We start from the raw sequence: 19,991 nt of genomic DNA on the forward strand, positions 1-19,991 counted from the left end.
CTGTTTAGCAAAGTTGAAGTGTTGAAGTTCACTTGTTTCTTGATGATCTAAAGTGAAGCTGGTTTGTAAAGTTGTCCTTTTGTCAAACTTCATGCATCATAATCTGATTTTGCTCTGTCTGATTAAGCACAAACGGTCCCTCTTCAGAGCTCTGTGTTTTGTTGCCTCTGTAATGCTTTGGAAAAATAAAGTGCAATTTATTTTGAAACTTTGCGTTCAATATTTTTATTTTTTGGAAGTTATAGCAAAGCTTATAATTTATATATTTTTTTATGTTAAATTAGCAGCTGGATTATAATGATAAGTATTAAGCTACAAAAACATAAAAAAATGAATTTGAGTGCAGAGGGTCAGTAGGGTCCTTGGTTCTCAAAAATGTGAGGAGCACTGATATTCTATTAGTACCTGACAGTCATATGAGATAAAACATTTGAATATATATTTTAGAAGAAGCATTTTGATTTGGTGACTGCAGATAATTTAAATACTAACAAATGCCAAAACCATTTAACCCATGCTGTTTATATCCTGTCCTAGATTCTGTGTAATATTGATGATATAGAAGTTTCATAAACTCCCAAAGCCTCATGTATCAGTTATGATACCCCTGCTGTTACAGGGTTAACCTGCATTTCTGCAGGCGTTCCTGAGCCCATGCACCAATTTCCATGACAGATTTGTATTTTTTTAATGCAGTGATGCCTGAGGGCATGAAGGTCACTGGCATCCAATAGTTACTTTCATCCTTGTTCTTTGCACACGGAAATTTCTCCAGATTCTCTGAATCTTTTCATGATATCATGTAGTGTAGATTATGAGAAGGTCAGTTTTTCATTGAGGAACCTTATTCTGAAATTAAAGATGCATCTTTTTTGCAGCTCGTATTTTTCATGGAATATGATAATGTATTTGTCAGGCTCCGGGGGAGGCTGGAGCCTATTCCAGCTACCAGTGAGCAAGAGGCGGGGCATACTCTGGACAGTTGCCAGTCTCTCACAGGGCTAACAGGATATTATTTAAATATTTGATAGATTTTTATGTTCCACTGGGAACAAAATATTGGCTCATGAGATTTGAAAAATCATTGCATTTTGTTTTTTATTTACATTTAACACAATGTTGTAGCTTTTTGGAGTTGTGTTATAGCTGCAGATAAACCTTCATAAGAAAAACTGAGATGACCATGTTAGGAATATCTCCTCCCACTGACTCAAGAAAAAAACTGTCTGACACCCATCTGAGCTCACAGAAAACTTGCACATTCACTGATTTATTTATTTTGTCCGATTTTAATATGAACATCCACCATTTTAAGAGTAGATATATGACAGAAAACAAGAAAAGGCAATAACAGGTCCACTTTAATCTGTTTAAATGCTAAATCAAACTTTAGCTTTTCTGGTGTTTTTTATTTTATTTTTTATAAATAATTAGTGAATTCTGTTGTTTGAATCGGGCTTTGCTGTGTTACAAGATCAGTGTCAATGAAGCAAAGTGTAAGCTGTTCATTATCTGGTTCTAAATGAGCTAGTCCCTCAGGTAATAATCTTAAAGGGCACATATGAAGCTGTCAAAGACTAACAGCTCCATCACGTGGACCCTGTGGTGAACTGCAGTTTGAACTTATGCCTACTATTGAACTCTCATTCAGCTCTGCAGCTGTGTAATAGACAGACTCAGGTGTATCTTTAGAATAGTCCACATTTTCTTCTGTAATATTTGAGTGGATGCTCAGGAAATTTGTAGCAAACAAATGTTTAGAGCTAAAATATGCAGACTGGTGCATGAACACATTTCACCCCACTATAGTTGGCAATAAGGCGGCCTTGAAGTTTTATTTTCTTCTACAAGAAGGCTGAATGTCAATGACATGTGTCTCTTTGATTTGACTGTAAGAGGGAAATGGTGTGAGATACTGAAGACTGATGTCTCCACTGTAACTAAACAGCACTGCATAAATTTGCTTAATTTCCTGAAAATAAGTTTTATTTTCTACAGAGCAAAAGGGAAGTTTCTGAGAAACAGACGAGGGCATAAAGATCACGAAGAGCACCGAAACAGGAAGGACGCTGTGGAGTCTGAGTGGTGCGTTTATGTAGAGCGTGAGTGTGATTTTGTGACTTTGTGGTCTGCTGATGTGTTAACATAACTTCTCACAAGCGGAGCACACTTCAGTTCCTCCTGTGCTGCGCGTCTGTCTGCAGGAAACGCATTACACTGCCGGACACCCAGACTGCAGGTAAGGGCGCTTGTTTCGGCAAAGTTTCTTGCTTCAGTCCCCCCTCTGTTTCATTTGGCGCGTGTACAGAAACCTTAGCTAGAGAGAGACATGTAAAGTTAAGACTAATGAGACCACAAACATCTGCCCAGTCTCATACAATTAGCGGTGAGTCTGTAGAGGGTTTTTTGTTTTGTTTTTTGGTGACCGAGGTAAACTGGTTTTAGAGTACACAGAAAAAACAAAAAAAGGAACCGCTAACAGATTAAATATGCAGCATCATGCAATATCTCTAATACTGTAAACCTCTAAAGTGCAAGGTAAAGTGTTAAAAAACAGACAAAGAAATCAAATTTCATTATATCATATATTATTTTTAGCTGTTTTGGACCTCACAATTACACCACGTGCTCTTTACAGGTATGCGTTCATACATTTTCCTACCAGAAACTTGTGATTCAGTGCAGTTGCATTTATACAGCATCCCATGAAACTGTTTTATATTGTAAGGTAAAGTAAGGTAAGCACTTGGTGATGGTGGGGAAGAAGAGACCTCCAACAGAATCAGGCTCAGGAATGGGCGGCCATGCTGTGACTGGTTGCAAAGCGATGAGGAAAAAAGACCAAAAAACAGGATAAATAATTCAATGTAAATATTAATACATGTTCAGCTATAAATGCATGTGGAGTGGAAAAGAAGTGCACAGTGCATCATGGGAAGTCCCCCAGCAGCCTGAGCGTATAGCACACATGTATACCACCTACTAAACAGTGGAACATGACACCCACAGAGATGTTGTATACTCAACTTTGGTATCAACATATTCATGATCAGCATGTCCAGGATATCTTTGCCTTATCTTCACAGAGATGAAACGCAGTGTAAAGGCTGAGGACAAGTGAAGTTTAAGTATCAAAACAGAACTCGGACCAGGAAGTCCGCTTAGGCTACTTGCAAGGTCAGCAATTATAAAATGTCTTGCTGTAGCAACCATGATTTAAGGCATGCTTAACACAAATCTTACAGGAAACACACACACACACACACACACACAGAAAATCAGTGTTTCCTGTAAATTATGCTTGCTAATTAAGGAAAGGCAAAGACTTCAAAGACATCAGACTGTCTCTAAAACCTACAGACTCTCCTATACCTGCACACTAACAACTGAATTTACATAATTTACACAGAAGTGACTGGACAGTACATGGAGACTTCTGCATACTACTATGACGCATAAATTACCACCCCCGTTAGAAGTGAAAGGTTAAACCTGAAGTTTCCCCAATAACTTATACAGAACAGTGCAGAACTGTGATGCCCCTCCCTGCCCTATCCTATTTGTGTGAATGTGTTAATATTCATTAAACCAACTTCCACACTGTGATATAAATGAATACATAACTTCATTTCCTCTTCCTTTCTGTTTGTGTGAGTGTATCTGACATCAGACAGCTGACATGAGAATGTTGTCAGCTGCTGCAGGTCTCTCTTCCATCCTGTCTGGCAGCAGTCTTCTTTGCTGTTTGTGTTTTGCTAGTTTTGGGTAAATACCTAATTTTGTACTTAAGCAAAGCTTCTTGCCACATACCGTGCGCACATTTAAGATGAATGGGGGATCATCCCGGATATTCACACCATGTTAGTGTTTGGGCCATTGTTGAAACCACCTTTCCTTGTCGTTGCTAAATGCTAAATTAGGTAGAATGGCTTTCTTGGGTCAGGCTTAACATTGTGTTTAGATGCGTTACTTGACTGTTGAGTTAAGTTGTGGTAAAAGAGCAGCTTAACTTAAGTTCCTATTTTTGTTCCTATTTTTGTTTGGTACATATACTCATCTGTTCTCTTTTATAACCACATAAGTTCATGAGTCATGTATTCCTTTAGTAGGTTTACTTGAAGTGAGCTTTTAATGCTGGTAAAACTGGTGTGTAAATACCCGTCATGCATATCTTTCTGGAATCAAGGTTTGGGATTAGTGTGGGTGGATTACCTGGGACTTGTTGTTTTTGTTTGTTTGTTTGTTTTTCATTTTACATTGAATATATGGTTACCCTATTCAAGAAAAAAAACTATTTAATGCTCACGTTCATGGTCTTCATGCCTTTATTACTCCAGCATAGCTCTCCTCTCTTACCTGTCTCACCTACCTGTCACTTCCTCTGTAGCCTGGCTGTGGCTGTGTCCCAATTCAGGGTCTGCATGCTTGAAGTACGCACACTACGCATACTATGTACGGTGCGTACTGTAAGTAGGAGCAGTGCGGAAGTGAAGCAACCATGATACTAACCGCGAGAAACGTTACATACAGCTTTGTTTGACAGAAATGAAGGAGAAAAAATGTTTTGTTGGTCATTCATTTTTGTCATGACATCACTTTGATTAGTTGAGTATCTGAGGCTGAAACCACAGGACTATAAAACATGATTGTTGGGCTTCATTCCTGTACTGAACAGTCATTTCAAGATTACTTAGTAAATAACAATTAGCTAATGTTGTTCATGAGACTAAAGTCATCTCACTGTGTTTGGCCAACTTATTATACCAGCTGGGTACCTGATCACGGGCAGGGCATAGGTGTTGATAGCCTGGATCTTGTTCTTACTGTTCAGCTGACTCCTCAGGACTTGCCTGACCCTCTGCAGGTACTTGGTGGTTGCAGCTTTCCTAGCAGGCTCTTCATGGTTCCCATTCGCCTGCGGGATCTATGTCTGCAATGTTGCCTTCTGGTAGCTCGATCCCCTCAGTTCTGACTTCCCTCTCTTTCTTATCATCCGACTACACTTCTCCAGCCCGAATGTCATTGCTGTATATCCTGGTAGTGTGGATCAGTGAATCGATGTCTCGTTCACTCGCATAGATTCGCATACAGCTTGATGTCATCCATGTACAGGAGGTGGCTGACAACTGCTCCATTCCGTAGTCGGTATCTCACTGGTTCAGGCCTATGCAGAACAGCAGTGGGGACAGAGCATCTCCTTGGTAGATCCCACACTTGATGGTGACTTATGCTATGGGCTTGGAGTTGGCCTCTAGTGTTGTACACCACATACCCATTGAGTTCCTGATGAAGGCTCTTAGGGTCCCATTGATCTTGTACAATTCTAGGCATTCCAGTATCCATTAACATCATCTAGCAGACCTTCTGAGGGTACTTCACTTAATCTTGGTAACTGGCTACGGGGGATCCAGGTCTCAAGCTTGGCCAGTTCCTCTCGCACTCAACGATCCTTCTCCTATCGCACTTGGGGCTTTGTACCCAATCTCGGGTGGGGGTGATGACATCTCCCCCCTGACCTGGCGTCCTGGCTCCCCCTTGCCGTAGCATTTATGTTGTACCTTGTCAATCTCTAGCTGTGAGAATGTTGGAACACTGAGCTACTAGTTGTTTCGTTGTTTCGATGTTGGGTATCGAAGAATCCATAGGTCCGTCATCCTATTCATGTAGCCCCTTCCGCCAGGGTTACTTGCATAGTAGCATTCCAACAACGCTCTGTTTTCGTCTCTTGCCCACTGATGCCTTCTTGTTCCAGTAGCCCACTTCTCGTCAGGGTGCCCTGGTTCCTCAACACCTGACGCAGACCTTGTTGAACCGGGCGATGTCCGAGCTTATCCCAGGGTTAGGGATAATACTGATGAAGACTTACACCTGGTAGTGACATAAATTTTGGATAGAAAAGAGAGAGAATTTATTCAAAACATAGACAAAATTGAAAACCTTTGCCCACTGGGGCAACAGGGGCCAAACTTCACTTTGAGTGAGAAGAGAGCAGCATTAGTTCCTATTTTTGTTTGGTTCATATGTTTTTTTTGTTCTCTATTGTAACCACATAAGCGTATGAGTCGTGCATTTCTTTGGTAGGTTGACTTTGGGTGTTAACTTTCTGTGCTGATAGAATTGCAGAGCATTAATGTTAGTAATATGAGAGTTAAGATTATATCACAGATGTTACAGAGTAAAATGTCCCAGTTGGGAAACTTGCCATGCAGATAATGCAGCACATGAAACACACTAAATACCCCACTCTGTCAGTATAAATATACAAAAAGGGTCAGACAAACACAGAAAAATGACTCTATTAGTGCCACCTTTGAGCGGGTTAAACAAGCAAACCCCAAGGATGGTAAGGGTCCACAATGGCACTCTGCACCTTTGAGATGGTCCAAATTTCAGATATACTGAAGGTTATCATGGTGGCACCTCTGATCGCATTGCACAGGTCGACTTTTTTTCTAGTTTGTTTTGAAACCAACAAATAAAAAAATGAAAGTTTACAAAAACAAAAAAGGAAGAAAACGTTGCTCTCATGGCTTTTGTGACAGATGCTCTTCAGTGGGGTGGGTAGAAGTCCAACAACAAAACCCAAACCTTGCAAGCATAACAGCTCAAGCATTGTGTCTACAGGTAAAACTATGTTTTGAGATGATTCTTCAAGCAGTTTGGCAGAAAACTATCAACATGCATCAATTCTAAGTCATCACTGATCCTAATAAAAGTAAAAAAAGTTTTATCTTATGACAGAGTGCCTTGCTTGTTCTCTATTGTTATTAGAATACCACAAATTATCTGTCAAGACTTCCTGAAACTTGTTTTTATAGAAAATGAAACGGCAGACTCAACAAAGAAAGAATGAAACAGTCTCATCTGTATGAGTTGATCAAAAGAGACAGAAAGCAGCTCAATGATGTTGTTTATTCTAAAATTAGTGCCAAAACCGAACATCAGAGTGTGCAGATAAACCGGTAAACAGTGGAATTAGGACAGCATGATTTAAAAACATTTGCACTACCCAGGCCTTTGTATTTTTAGGACACACTGAGGTCTACAGAGAAGATCAGGAGTCTGTTTGAAAACTCATAAATACCAAATCAGGAAACCAAAAGTGGCTGAACATAGGATGACCACTACACCGAGGCTCTGTGGGTTTCAGCCTGCTGCTCACAGCTGCAGGCAGCGAGGGGCATTTGACAAATGTGACACAAATGTACAAATTTACTTAACTGCTTGTTAAGTAAAACTAAAATAAGTTTCAATCAATAAAATAATGTTAAAAGTAAATTAAAAATGGAAATACAGGAAGATAAACTGCAAGAAGAACAGACAATGAAAATCTGTCTAAAAAGATAAATGTATAATTTAATAAGGAGCTGAATAAATAAAAATGGATATACAATAAAATAAAAGTCAACATTTTAAAACAATAGAGGTAAAATAAATACAGGTGAATAAGTTAAATATTGTACATTAAAGTGTCTCAGGTCTTATAGCTGAAGAAATAACTCAATAAATCCAATAAAGCAAGCAGGTCTGAAATTAGTAAAAATAGTTGTCCAGTTGTCTGAGTACATGTGAGGCCCCTAAGGAGCATCATTGTTGGATGGCTCCTCCCTCTGATCTGAAGATCTGAACCTGTAACCTGCCTTCCTCCTTCTCCTGCAGAGTCTGCAGCCATGAGTCGGCGTCGGGTTTCGGTCAAAGACCTGGGAGCGGTGGACTGTCAGGGATGGCTGCACCGGAAGAAGGAGAGCCGTAGCTTCCTGGGAAGCAGATGGAAGAGATACTGGTTTGTCCTGCAGAGGAGCTCTCTGTACTGGTACAGTAACGAGATGGTGAGCCACAGTTATCTCACAGTTAAGCCCTACAGCTCAAACAACGTGCAGTAGAATTCAGGTCTGACATGTGCGATTAGCATCAGAAAATCTGTTCCCGGTTTGCGGAGACTTTGCGAAAACTTGAATGAGCACTGTATTCTTAATCTTGGACTCTATTAGAGTGGCTTTGCATGATTCATAGTTCAAAATAATCCTTCATTATCTTATACTCCTCATTTGAGGATCTATCCTTATTTGAGCTGCCCACCCTACCTTGAAGCTAGCTTGATTCTGATTGGTTGCCCCTCTTAAAAGTTTAAATAGAAGTTGGGTGGGGCTTTTGGTGTCTGAGTTGACCATATTATGGGTACCTAACTCTGTGACATCACGCAGAGATAAAAAGTAGACCTAAATATCTGAGTGCTGAAGCTCACGATGTTTACCTGTACACACAGTGAAACTTTCGGATATGATGTGTCAGACAATTGCATGAAAGTTGCTCCAAAAGCCACGAACATGCCCAAGATATCTAGTTTAAAGTGGAGGGGAGCTCTAAATAGATTTTAAGTGGGTGAGTTATACATGAAAATAACCTTTGCAGTTGAAGTCCAAACTGTTGTTGAAGCAGGTTTTAACATGGGAGTCTGTGGGGCCTGACTCACTGTTGAAGTGAGCCTTAGAAGAAGTGCTGCCTGTGTGTGACACACATGACATCTTTTAGAAAAATAAATAACTAAATTACGTGGTTTTGAAATTTTTTAAGTTTCTACTTTGATACAAATACATTAATATTCCATATAAATGTGTTTAAAGAGAAACATCTCTTATATGTTAAGAATCATATGTAAATCCCTTTATCTCTGTGAAGCTGTAAATTTAAATAAGCATATAGTCAAACCACACTAAGACACAAAGTAGGTCAAACTGCAACCAAACAGACAGAAAGAGCACAGTCCACCGCGATGTGCATCCTCTGGCTCTGACCACTGACACTTTGCTGAGATCACACAGGAACCTGAGATACAGACACATTGTTTTCTGCAGACTTCACTGCATTAAAGTGTTTCTCATCAGGTTTTCTGAGCTCATTTTGCTCCTCTCTGCAGGCTGAGAAAGCTGATGGATTCATCAACCTGTCAGGCTTTACCATCGAACAGGCCAAAACCTCCAGGAAGAAATAGTATGACATGTTTTGTTTTTTTTAATTTTCCCCTCTTAAACCACAAGACTTTTTGCTGTTTGTACACTCTCTGTTGCTAAAGCATCTTAAAAAAATGTCTCAGTGGTGAGAGATCCGCTGCAAGGCATTTGTTTTCCACATCTTCACCAACTGCTTTATATAGTGCATTGAATTTACCATTACTTTGCTCTGTGTTGTGTTTCAGTGTCATAACAGCCAGTCATCCTAATGTAGTGACTATTACTATTGGTGCTGAGAGCTACATAGAAATGAATAAGTGAGTACTTTTAACCCATTGTTATTATTTTATCATATGTCATTGAGTTGACTGATACTGCTTCTCTTTATTTCCTGTCATTGACTGCATACACTTACAGGAATGAATTCTTCTATAAAATATGACTTTTGACAGTTTTTATACACTTGGTGCTGAATGATGTTATAGAGATTTGGATAGAGATGCCCCTCCCATCTACTGTTTAAACCTTACACATGGAGCAGCCAATCAGAGGTTGGCTTAAAGGGGGTCAGTTCAGTCTGGTAATGCATGTGATGCTGGAAATCAGCATCTTAGGCCCACTTCGAGGGTTTATACCAGCAGAAAAATGTCATCATAACTTTTCAAACTGATCCACATAAGGCAGAAACTGTTGAGATTTTGCAGACATGTTTGTCTCAGAATGCCCACTCCTGACTTTAGTGGCTTAGTCTTATAGAAAAGAGTGAAGCCTAGAATTAGTGACATTTGCACTTCAGCCAGTGGTGGCTGAGAAACTTTGCTCTGAACTAATAAGTATCACTATTCTGTGTCAGAAAGTACAGTCATTTCCTCTTCCCATCCTTTTAATGTCATCTTTCTTTTTATTGATTCATTGCAGTACACCGTGTAGTATGTTGCATGTTATGTGTCATTTGTAGAGTTTAATGCAGTGTGTGTGTGTGTGTGTGTGTGTGTGTGTGTGTGTGTCCAGGTGGATCAGTAAACTGACAGAAGCAGCTGAACTAGATGAGGCAATCAACAGTGAAGGTGAGAGGATTAAAAATAAGAATCTACCAAAATGATGATGGTGACACAGCTGCAGTCTGAAGTTTCGCACACTCATGAGCATGACTGTCAGGGTAACTCTGGCTTTTAATAATTTCTTTGAACTCTTTAAATCAAACGTAACATTATGACCACTGACAGGCGACATGAATAACACTGATCATCATGGTGGCAACTGTTAGTGGGTGAGGCACATTAGGGTGAACATTTTGTTCTCAGAAACTGGCAAACATAAAGATTTGAACAACACGGGCCAAACTGTCATAGCCAGACGTCTGGGACAGAGCATCTACAAACCTGCAGCACTTGTGTGGTGCTTCTAGTCTGCAGGGGTCAGTATCTGTCAAAAGGGTTCCAAGGAGGGAACGGTGGTGGACCAGTGACAGGGTCACGGGGGGCCAAGGCTAACTGATGCACGTAGGCAGCAAAGGCTGGCCTGTGTGGCCAATCCAGCAAACAAGACGTTGTAGCTTAAATTCCTGAAAAAGTTTATGCTGGTTCTGATAGAAAGGTGTCAGAACACGCATGGTCTGCATAGTTACAGACCAGTCAGGGTGCCCATGCTGACCCCTGTCAACCACAAAAAGTAAAGAAGAAGGACTACCTGCAAATTCTTCAACATTGCCTCAACTCTACATTTGAAACTTGTTGAAACTGACACATTTGGGTTCTCCTGTGGGACAATGATCCCAAAAACATTAAAACTGATTAAATCAAATTAACATTAAGCTTTTAGAATGGCCTTCCCGAAGCCCTGACCTCAGCCCTAATGAAAATATGTGGATACACTCAAAAGCTCAAAAGTCCTGTTTTTTCAGAGTCATTAGAGATGTGTGCTGTGCAATCCTTCCACTGTGGATGAAGAACTGTGTAGAGAAATCATTAATGCCAAAAAATACCATGACATACTCACGATGAGTGTCTGTAAACTTTCTGACCACAGTTACTTCCCACTAATGTATCTCTCTTACAACTAACATTTCACACACTGCACCCTCTTCTTTTCTTTGATTATCCCAGCTTTCCTTTCCATCTTCACAAATTTGGTTTTCTAAAATTTCTTTGCTCATTCCTGTGCCTTTAAAGGAAGGTGGTATTTTTCCCTTTTTCATATATTTTTTCCTTGACACACTTCCTCTCCCTTTCCCATTGCTACATCTTCCTTTCCAGTTTTCATTCCTTTTTTCCCATTTACCCTTTCTCAGTTTTTCCTTCTTTTTTGTTTTTTCTATCATTCTTTCACTCTGATTTTCATCACATCTTCATGTGTCTTCCCATTTCTTGTCTCATGTTATCTCTTTCACTGATCTGTTGGTCCTCTAGTTTCCTTCACACATCATCTATTTATTTTCTGCTTTGCTGCTTTCTTTACATTGTCTCTATTTATGCATGTGTGTGCAGAGCGCTACAGTGAGGGGAGTGATCAGGATGAAGAAGACTTGTCGTTTTCTTCTCTTGACTCTCAGCTGGATTCAGTGGCCACCCAAAATGTAAGTAAATGCATGAAGTCCATAGAAAAGAGCTTAATGTAAAAGTAAAATAGGCACTAGCCATACTGTAGATGGGGTAATACATTTGGGAACAAATGGTCTTTGGGCTGCAGCATTTTTAGCTGCAGTACCACAAATGACCACTGAGGAAAACTCTGGCAAAGTTTGTTCAGGCTGTTGTATTGATTTTGATTGATCGATTTGAAACCATAGTTGGTAACACCAGTTTCTGAAATACCTTGGCATTAGTTTGGGGTGTCATCACGATGCCCATCTTTATGTACACTGATCAATAACATTAATACAAGCTGCACTCTGTGCATGATGAGGCCAAAGAAGCTATAACCTGTGATGTCACGTCCGCCGGCACAAGCTGTTGTTTTGGTGTTGTTTCAGCCAGTGGTGCATTTCTCAATTTTGTGTAAGACTGTGTCGGTTTTCTAACCCCAACCCTTTCTGAAAACAAAAAACCTCAAACTCTGTGATTAGTTTGCGTTCAGTTTTGACTTCCTGTAACAGCGCTGATGTGAAACTTTTGACTGAATGGGAAAACCTATTGTTCAGAAAGATACTGTGGTGGGTACGCACGCTGTAAATGCTGGTTTAAATGGTACGTAGCTGTGGCTATAGCACCATCAGTATTTGAAGCAACCTGTGCTGGTGGGTGTATTGGGGCACTAAAAGCTGAGTACCCAGCTCCTAGGCCTTGTTCCAGATTCAGATCTTCATCTGGAATTCTCCCTCAATTTGGATTTCCTATTCACAAAGTTGGAGCAGCCCAATTAACTCAAAGTTAACAGTGGCAGCAGTGAATGATACATGATTGGCTCTACCTCTCTAAGAACCAAAACAAGTCCTTCTTCACCAACCTTGCATTCATTGTAATTCTCTTCCTTTAATAATTCCTCCAACCCTCACAGAATCCCAGCTCGAACTTCACTTAATTATTCCAGCACACTGATTTCAGATAATCTCAGGATCTTGGCAAGAAAAGTGACTTCTTTGAGTTTTTTTAAGTCTTTACTGTACATCTTTGCTGATTTAATGAAAGCTGGCATAACCTTTACATTTGTGTGCTCCTTTTGTTTCCCTGATGCCTTAGAGGGAACAGTTTCTGCCCGCTGTTGGAGGGTCCTGATTACTCTAAGTTTCTTCCAGATGGTAGTGTCAGCATAGGATTATTTAATGGTCTGTGTGCATGGGCCTCCGGTAAACTTCAATGTTGAGGTTTCCATTCTCCTCAATGTGCACAGTACAGTCCAGAAACAGCAAATTATTATTATCCTTTGTTATATCACTGAGTTGACCTGAACAATGATTCACGTGAACAATTGGTGTCATCCACGTATCTGTACCAGAGGCTAGGTGATGTTCCTTTCCTGTTCCACCTAGCCACTTCCACTTCCTCCATACAAAGGTTGGCTAGAATGGGTAACACTGGGGAGGTCATGGCGCACACATGTCCTGATAAAGACCCACATCCTTTTTCATACCTTGGCACATGATCATTAGTAGGTCAATGAAACTCATGAGCATCATGAAACCAAAAATACAACAGGGAAGATTCAGAGTTGCTGAGCAGCTAGAGTCCTCTGTGAGACTATTTTGACATGTTTTCCTGCCAGAACATTTGAAAAGAAGATTCAAAAAGAGATAAAAAGAGATATCATATTTTTATTTAAAATGGTACACTTGCTCAGTTTAAACATTTGATAGGTATGTTCTCCTGATTCCTAAGTGGGTTTTTTCCAGTTTCCTACCATATTCCAAAGACGTGTATGGGGTCAGGTTGATTGGTTGTTCTAGCATGCCTGTGAGTGTGAACTGTTTTTTCCCCTCTGTGTTAGTCCTGTGACAGACTGACAACTTGTCCAGGTTGTATCTCTCACTGGGATAGGGGTTAATCAAGGGTTAATCTTAAATTTAAAATGACTGAAAACACATATTCTGAAACACTTTCTGCCCTTTTCACAGGGAAACCGTCTTCAGCCACCCTGGGAGTCTTTATCCTGCACCTCACTCCCCACCGTCTCATCAATAATCACTGAAAGCAGAAGTAGAACCAGCTCGGCTGGAAGCTCTATGAGCAAAAACCGAAGACAAAGACCAGTTTCTGAGGGCAGTGGTCGTCTGTCCTGGCTGGACCTCCCCAAGCAGGATGAAACCAGCGGAACACAGACTCCTCCTCTAATTCATGTTAGAGAGGAAAAAGAGGAGGACACAGTCCAGGGTAAACACCTGCAGCTACACGTGGTTATCATGTCGTCTCCTGCTACTTAACCTTACTGATTTTTTTCCTGTTTCCAGAAAAAACGCCAGATGAGATGGAGAGCCTCTACAACCATCTGAAAGCAGCCAGCGTCAATCCAACTGGACAGACATTTCAGAGGGACTTCAGGGCCTCATTTATCCGGCGATGTAAGAATGAAAAAGTCAACGAAAAGGTTCACCTGGTCCGGATACTCAAAAGCACATTAAAGGTGAGTCTGAACTTTTGTCTTTAATTAAATGCCAAAAAAAAATGAAAGGGTTAGGTACTCAGTTACACGTGCTGTTATCAAGCAGCAGACCCTGGGGCTGAAATGTCAAAGGGCCATCTTTCATCAGCTGATGGAGGAATCCAAACAGCGTGTTGATTCCTCTAATGGCTGCTTCAGCCTGGCTCCAAAAGTGAGTCAATCCCAAAAGACGTGTTAAAGTGTCCAATTTTACAGTCGAAATTATCATGTTTACAGCCAGTTTAATATAAGAAGCTAAACCACATACTTAGATAATATCAAACAATAAATTCTTTATTTATCCCAAAATTTGGAAAAAATTACTGTGTAACACCAGTCAATTACATAGAAATACACATATACACATACGAATATGATACAGTAAGGAGCTATTCTTGAAAATGAATCCAGGTATCATGGTGGTAAGGATTGTCTGCACCTGTCCTTGAAGCAGCAGAGCTGTAACAGATGTTAGTGTTCGGCTACATGTGTGGTAAGTGGTGCAGAGGGTGTTCAAGATCCTTTATTGTTAACTTAGTTTGGTTGGTGATCAATAATTAATGGTACTCGTGGCCATTGATCAGTGGTCTTTGATCAATGGCCAACTGCAATGTTGAATTGCTAAGCTATCAGCTAATGCTAGCTGTCCTGCATAATACAGGGTCAATCGATGTTGACATGCAGACTGACTATCTAATAAATCCCTAGATTTTTATTTAAGGAGACTATTTCTGTGACTGCCTCTGACTTTATTAACAATAATATCTCCAAACTATCGCTCCCGACCTGAGCTGTTTTCTTGTAGCAGGTCTTTTCTTCTGTAAAACTGGACATTTTAACAAGGGAGTTAATGGGAACTGACCCGCTTTTGGGGACACCCTACACTAAACATTAGAGTAATCTACACCCTGTTTGGATTCCTTCATGAGCTGATGCCTGATGGAGGATCACTGCATGTTTCTAACACTCGTGTTTTTCAGGCTAAAGAGTCCGAGCTGCTGGCTTTGGAGAAGATCCTGAATGAACCAAATCTCACAGCGCTCATGTACAGGGAGTGGAGACTCTCCAACACCATCCTGCTGCAAGATATCCTTCAGCACAACCAGGAAGCGGAGGGTGCCACAAGCCCAGACGGGATAGCGTCTGAGATTTTAGAGCTGCCCAACACTGCTGTACAGTAACGTTATGAAGTCTGAAAGACACTGAAAGACAAAAATGTCTAAACCCCACCATCATCCTGTGATGAGAGGAAGTTGGTTCCTACTCTGGATTGAATAACAATGCTACAAGTTTACTCGAGGTTAACTTTTAAATGCTTTTCACCTCACTTCTTTTCATGCAGCAGATTGGAATGTTTGTAGGTCTTTAAAGCTTAGGAAACACTGTTTTTAATTTCAAGCCAAAACTTTAATTTGTATTTGATTAATGTTTTTTTTTTTTTTGACGATTTGCTTTATTTTTGTGGATGTATTTTTTTAATATATAATTTCTGTTTATTTTATTTAAAAAGAGATGACTTCCACCAAGTAGCTTGTGTGACTTTTTTCAGTTTGTTTCTTTAGCAGGAATACTCCAAAGGAAATGATGGATCTGCATGATGGTTTTATGTGAAGTGGGGATCATTCCAGCTTAGAAGTGACTAAAGTGTTGGATTCAGCAACTTTTGGAAGGATTCTTTGAAATTGGAAAAAAATTGACATGTTGAGTCACAGCTTCACAAATACTTCCATCCATCCATCTTCTTCTGCTTTATCCGGGGCCGGTTCGCGGGGGCAGCAGCCTAAGCAGAGAAGCCCAGACCTCCCTCTCCCTAGCCACCTCCTCCAGCTTATCCGGGGGAACACCAAGGCGTTCCCATTTCAGCCGAGAGATGAAGGTCTCTCTTGGAAATGAGATTTTTAATCTCAATGAGATTTTTTACCTGGATAAATAAAGGATTAATAATAATAAAAAAGATACAATCTCTCCAGCGTGTCCTGGGTCTGCCCCGGGGGCCTCCTCCCGGTGGGACATGCCCGGAACACCTCACCCAGGGGGCATCCTTGTCAGATGCCCGAACCACCTCAGCTGGCTCCTTTCCTGATTCCTAAGTGGGTTTTTTCCAGTTTCCTACCATATTCCAAAGACGTGTATGGGGTCAGGTTGATTGGTTGTTCTAGCATGCCTGTGAGTGTGAACTGTTTTTTCCCCTCTGTGTTAGTCCTGTGACAGACTGACAACTTGTCCAGGTTGTATCTCTCACTGGGATAGGGGTTAATCAAGGGTTAATCTTAAATTTAAAATGACTGAAAACACATATTCTGAAACACTTTCTGCCCTTTTCACAGGGAAACCGTCTTCAGCCACCCTGGGAGTCTTTATCCTGCACCTCACTCCCCACCGTCTCATCAATAATCACTGAAAGCAGAAGTAGAACCAGCTCGGCTGGAAGCTCTATGAGCAAAAACCGAAGACAAAGACCAGTTTCTGAGGGCAGTGGTCGTCTGTCCTGGCTGGACCTCCCCAAGCAGGATGAAACCAGCGGAACACAGACTCCTCCTCTAATTCATGTTAGAGAGGAAAAAGAGGAGGACACAGTCCAGGGTAAACACCTGCAGCTACACGTGGTTATCATGTCGTCTCCTGCTACTTAACCTTACTGATTTTTTTCCTGTTTCCAGAAAAAACGCCAGATGAGATGGAGAGCCTCTACAACCATCTGAAAGCAGCCAGCGTCAATCCAACTGGACAGACATTTCAGAGGGACTTCAGGGCCTCATTTATCCGGCGATGTAAGAATGAAAAAGTCAACGAAAAGGTTCACCTGGTCCGGATACTCAAAAGCACATTAAAGGTGAGTCTGAACTTTTGTCTTTAACTAAATGCCAAAAAAAAATGAAAGGGTTAGGTACTCAGTTACACGTGCTGTTATCAAGCAGCAGACCCTGGGGTTGAAATGTCAAAGGGCCATCTTTCATCAGCTGATGGAGGAATCCAAACAGCGTGTTGATTCCTCTAATGGCTGCTTCAGCCTGGCTCCAAAAGTGAGTCAATCCCAAAAGACGTGTTAAAGTGTCCAATTTTACAGTCGAAATTATCATGTTTACAGCCAGTTTAATATAAGAAGCTAAACCACATACTTAGATAATATCAAACAATAAATTCTTTATTTATCCCAAAATTTGGAAAAAATTACTGTGTAACACCAGTCAATTACATAGAAATACACATATACACATACGAATATGATACAGTAAGGAGCTATTCTTGAAAATGAATCCAGGTATCATGGTGGTAAGGATTGTCTGCACCTGTCCTTGAAGCAGCAGAGCTGTAACAGATGTTAGTGTTCGGCTACATGTGTGGTAAGTGGTGCAGAGGGTGTTCAAGATCCTTTATTGTTAACTTAGTTTGGTTGGTGATCAATAATTAATGGTACTCGTGGCCATTGATCAGTGGTCTTTGATCAATGGCCAACTGCAATGTTGAATTGCTAAGCTATCAGCTAATGCTAGCTGTCCTGCATAATACAGGGTCAATCGATGTTGACATGCAGACTGACTATTTCTGTGACTGCCTCTGACTTTATTAACAATAATATCTCCAAACTATCGCTCCCGACCTGAGCTGTTTTCTTGTAGCAGGTCTTTTCTTCTGTAAAACTGGACATTTTAACAAGGGAGTTAATGGGAACTGACCCGCTTTTGGGGACACCCTACACTAAACATTAGAGTAATCTACACCCTGTTTGGATTCCTTCATGAGCTGATGCCTGATGGAGGATCACTGCATGTTTCTAACACTCGTGTTTTTCAGGCTAAAGAGTCCGAGCTGCTGGCTTTGGAGAAGATCCTGAATGAACCAAATGTCACAGCGCTCATGTACAGGGAGTGGAGACTCTCCAACACCATCCTGCTGCAAGATATCCTTCAGCACAACCAGGAAGCGGAGGGTGCCACAAGCCCAGACGGGATAGCGTCTGAGATTTTAGAGCTGCCCAACACTGCTGTACAGTAACGTTATGAAGTCTGAAAGACACTGAAAGACAAAAATGCCTAAACCCCACCATCATCCTGTGATGAGAGGAAGTTGGTTCCTACTCTGGATTGAATAACAATGCTACAAGTTTACTCGAGGTTAACTTTTAAATGCTTTTCACCTCACTTCTTTTCATGCAGCAGATTGGAATGTTTGTAGGTCTTTAAAGCTTAGGAAACACTGTTTTTAATTTCAAGCCAAAACTTTAATTTGTATTTGATTAATGTTTTTTTTTTTTGACGATTTGCTTTATTTTTGTGGATGTATTTTTTTAATATATAATTTCTGTTTATTTTATTTAAAAAGAGATGACTTCCACCAAGTAGCTTGTGTGACTTTTTTCAGTTTGTTTCTTTAGCAGGAATACTCCAAAGGAAATGATGGATCTGCATGATGGTTTTATGTGAAGTGGGGATCATTCCAGCTTAGAAGTGACTAAAGTGTTGGATTCAGCAACTTTTGGAAGGATTCTTTGAAATTGGAAAAAAATTGACATGTTGAGTCACAGCTTCACAAATACTTCCATCCATCCATCTTCTTCTGCTTTATCCGGGGCCGGTTCGCGGGGGCAGCAGCCTAAGCAGAGAAGCCCAGACCTCCCTCTCCCTAGCCACCTCCTCCAGCTTATCCGGGGGAACACCAAGGCGTTCCCATTTCAGCCGAGAGATGAAGGTCTCTCTTGGAAATGAGATTTTTAATCTCAATGAGATTTTTTACCTGGATAAATAAAGGATTAATAATAATAAAAAAGATAAATCTCTCCAGCGTGTCCTGGGTCTGCCCCGGGGCCTCCTCCCGGTGGGACATGCCCGGAACACCTCACCCAGGGGGCATCCTTGTCAGATGCCCGAACCACCTCAGCTGGCTCCTTTTGATGTGGAGGAGCAGCAGCTCTACTCTGAGCCCCTCCCGGATGGCTGAACTTCTCACCCTTCTCCCATCACTCACGCCCAAGACCCCGAGATACTTGAACTCCTCCACTTGGGGCAGGAACTCATCCCCAACCCGGAGTGGGCACTCCACCCTTTTCCGGCTGAGAACCATGGCCTCAGATTTGGAGGTGCTGATCCTCATTCCCGCTGCTTCACACTCGGCTGCGAACCGTTCCAGTGGGAGCTGGAGGCCCTCACCCGATGAAGCCAACAGAACCACATCATCCGCAAAAAGCAGAGATGAGATTCTGAGGCCATCGAAGTGAAAGCCCTCCGCCACTTGGCTGCGCCTAGAAATCCCGTCCATAAAAATTATGACAGAATCGGAGCCACCCATATGGAAAAGATATATATAAATCTTATAAAGTTTGTATCTGTCTTGTGTGAAACTTGTATGAAAAGCATACAAGAGTGAAAACAGATATAAGATCCCTTGAAAAATTATATAAATGAAACTTGTATGTTTTGGATACTTACTAAAACAATATATGAAAGTGGCCACTTTCATGAGTAAATCATATAAGCCTTATATGATTCACTATATGAAGTAGGCCACATCTTATGCAAGTCTTTTATAAGTTTTTTCTATTTCTTTTCCATATGGGCATCATCCGCCCAGGAACGAGTCCGACTTATTGCCGGCAATGCGAACCAAGCTCTTGCAACGGTTGTATAGGGATCGAATGGCCCGTAGCAATGGGCCAGACACCCCATACTCCCGCAACACCTCCCACAGGACACCCCGAGGGACACGGTCGAATGCCTTCTCCAAGTCCACAAAACACATGTAGACTGGTTGGGCAAACTCCCATGCACCCTCAAGTATCCTGGAGAGGATAAAGAGCTGGTCCAGTGTTCCGCGACCAGGACGAAAACCGCATTGTTCCTCCTGTATCCGAGGTTCGACTAGCAGGACGAACTCTCCTTTCCAGCACCCTGGCATAGACTTTCCCAGGGAGGCTGAGGAGTGTGATCCCCCTTCTTAAAGATGGGGACCACCACCCCGGTCTGCCAGTCC

General features: G+C 41.3%; 2 protein-coding genes across 3 annotated transcripts; both read left to right on the forward strand.

Moving 5' to 3' along the window:
* Positions 1-256: 256 nt before the first annotated feature.
* ipcef1 (interaction protein for cytohesin exchange factors 1) lies at positions 257-15,847 on the forward strand. 2 transcript variants are annotated; one of them, XM_014336023.2, is made up of 9 exons: positions 257-3,177; positions 7,660-7,829; positions 8,918-8,991; positions 9,197-9,268; positions 9,963-10,018; positions 11,438-11,526; positions 13,501-13,756; positions 13,834-14,006; positions 15,005-15,847. In XM_014336023.2, the coding sequence occupies exons 2-9, from the start codon at positions 7,671-7,673 to the stop codon at positions 15,203-15,205; spliced, it is 1,080 nt and encodes a 359-aa protein (XP_014191509.1). In that variant the 5' UTR covers positions 257-3,177; positions 7,660-7,670; the 3' UTR covers positions 15,206-15,847. The 2 variants fall into 2 exon arrangements, with proteins under 2 accessions (XP_014191509.1, XP_005929943.1); XM_005929881.3 differs by having other exon boundaries at positions 258-2,239.
* A 264-nt stretch (positions 15,848-16,111) lies between these two features.
* On the forward strand, positions 16,112-18,660 carry LOC121815066 (interactor protein for cytohesin exchange factors 1-like). The gene is made up of 3 exons (XM_042224040.1): positions 16,112-16,607; positions 16,685-16,857; positions 17,820-18,660. Exons 1-3 carry the CDS (start codon positions 16,460-16,462, stop codon positions 18,018-18,020), a joined length of 522 nt encoding a protein of 173 aa, XP_042079974.1. The 5' UTR covers positions 16,112-16,459; the 3' UTR covers positions 18,021-18,660.
* Positions 18,661-19,991: the final 1,331 nt, after the last annotated feature.

Source organism: Haplochromis burtoni, unplaced genomic scaffold (genome assembly GCF_018398535.1).
Source record: "Haplochromis burtoni strain Fernald_Lab_line unplaced genomic scaffold, NCSU_Asbu1 Contig_126, whole genome shotgun sequence".
Classification (NCBI taxonomy): Eukaryota; Metazoa; Chordata; class Actinopteri; order Cichliformes; family Cichlidae; genus Haplochromis; species Haplochromis burtoni.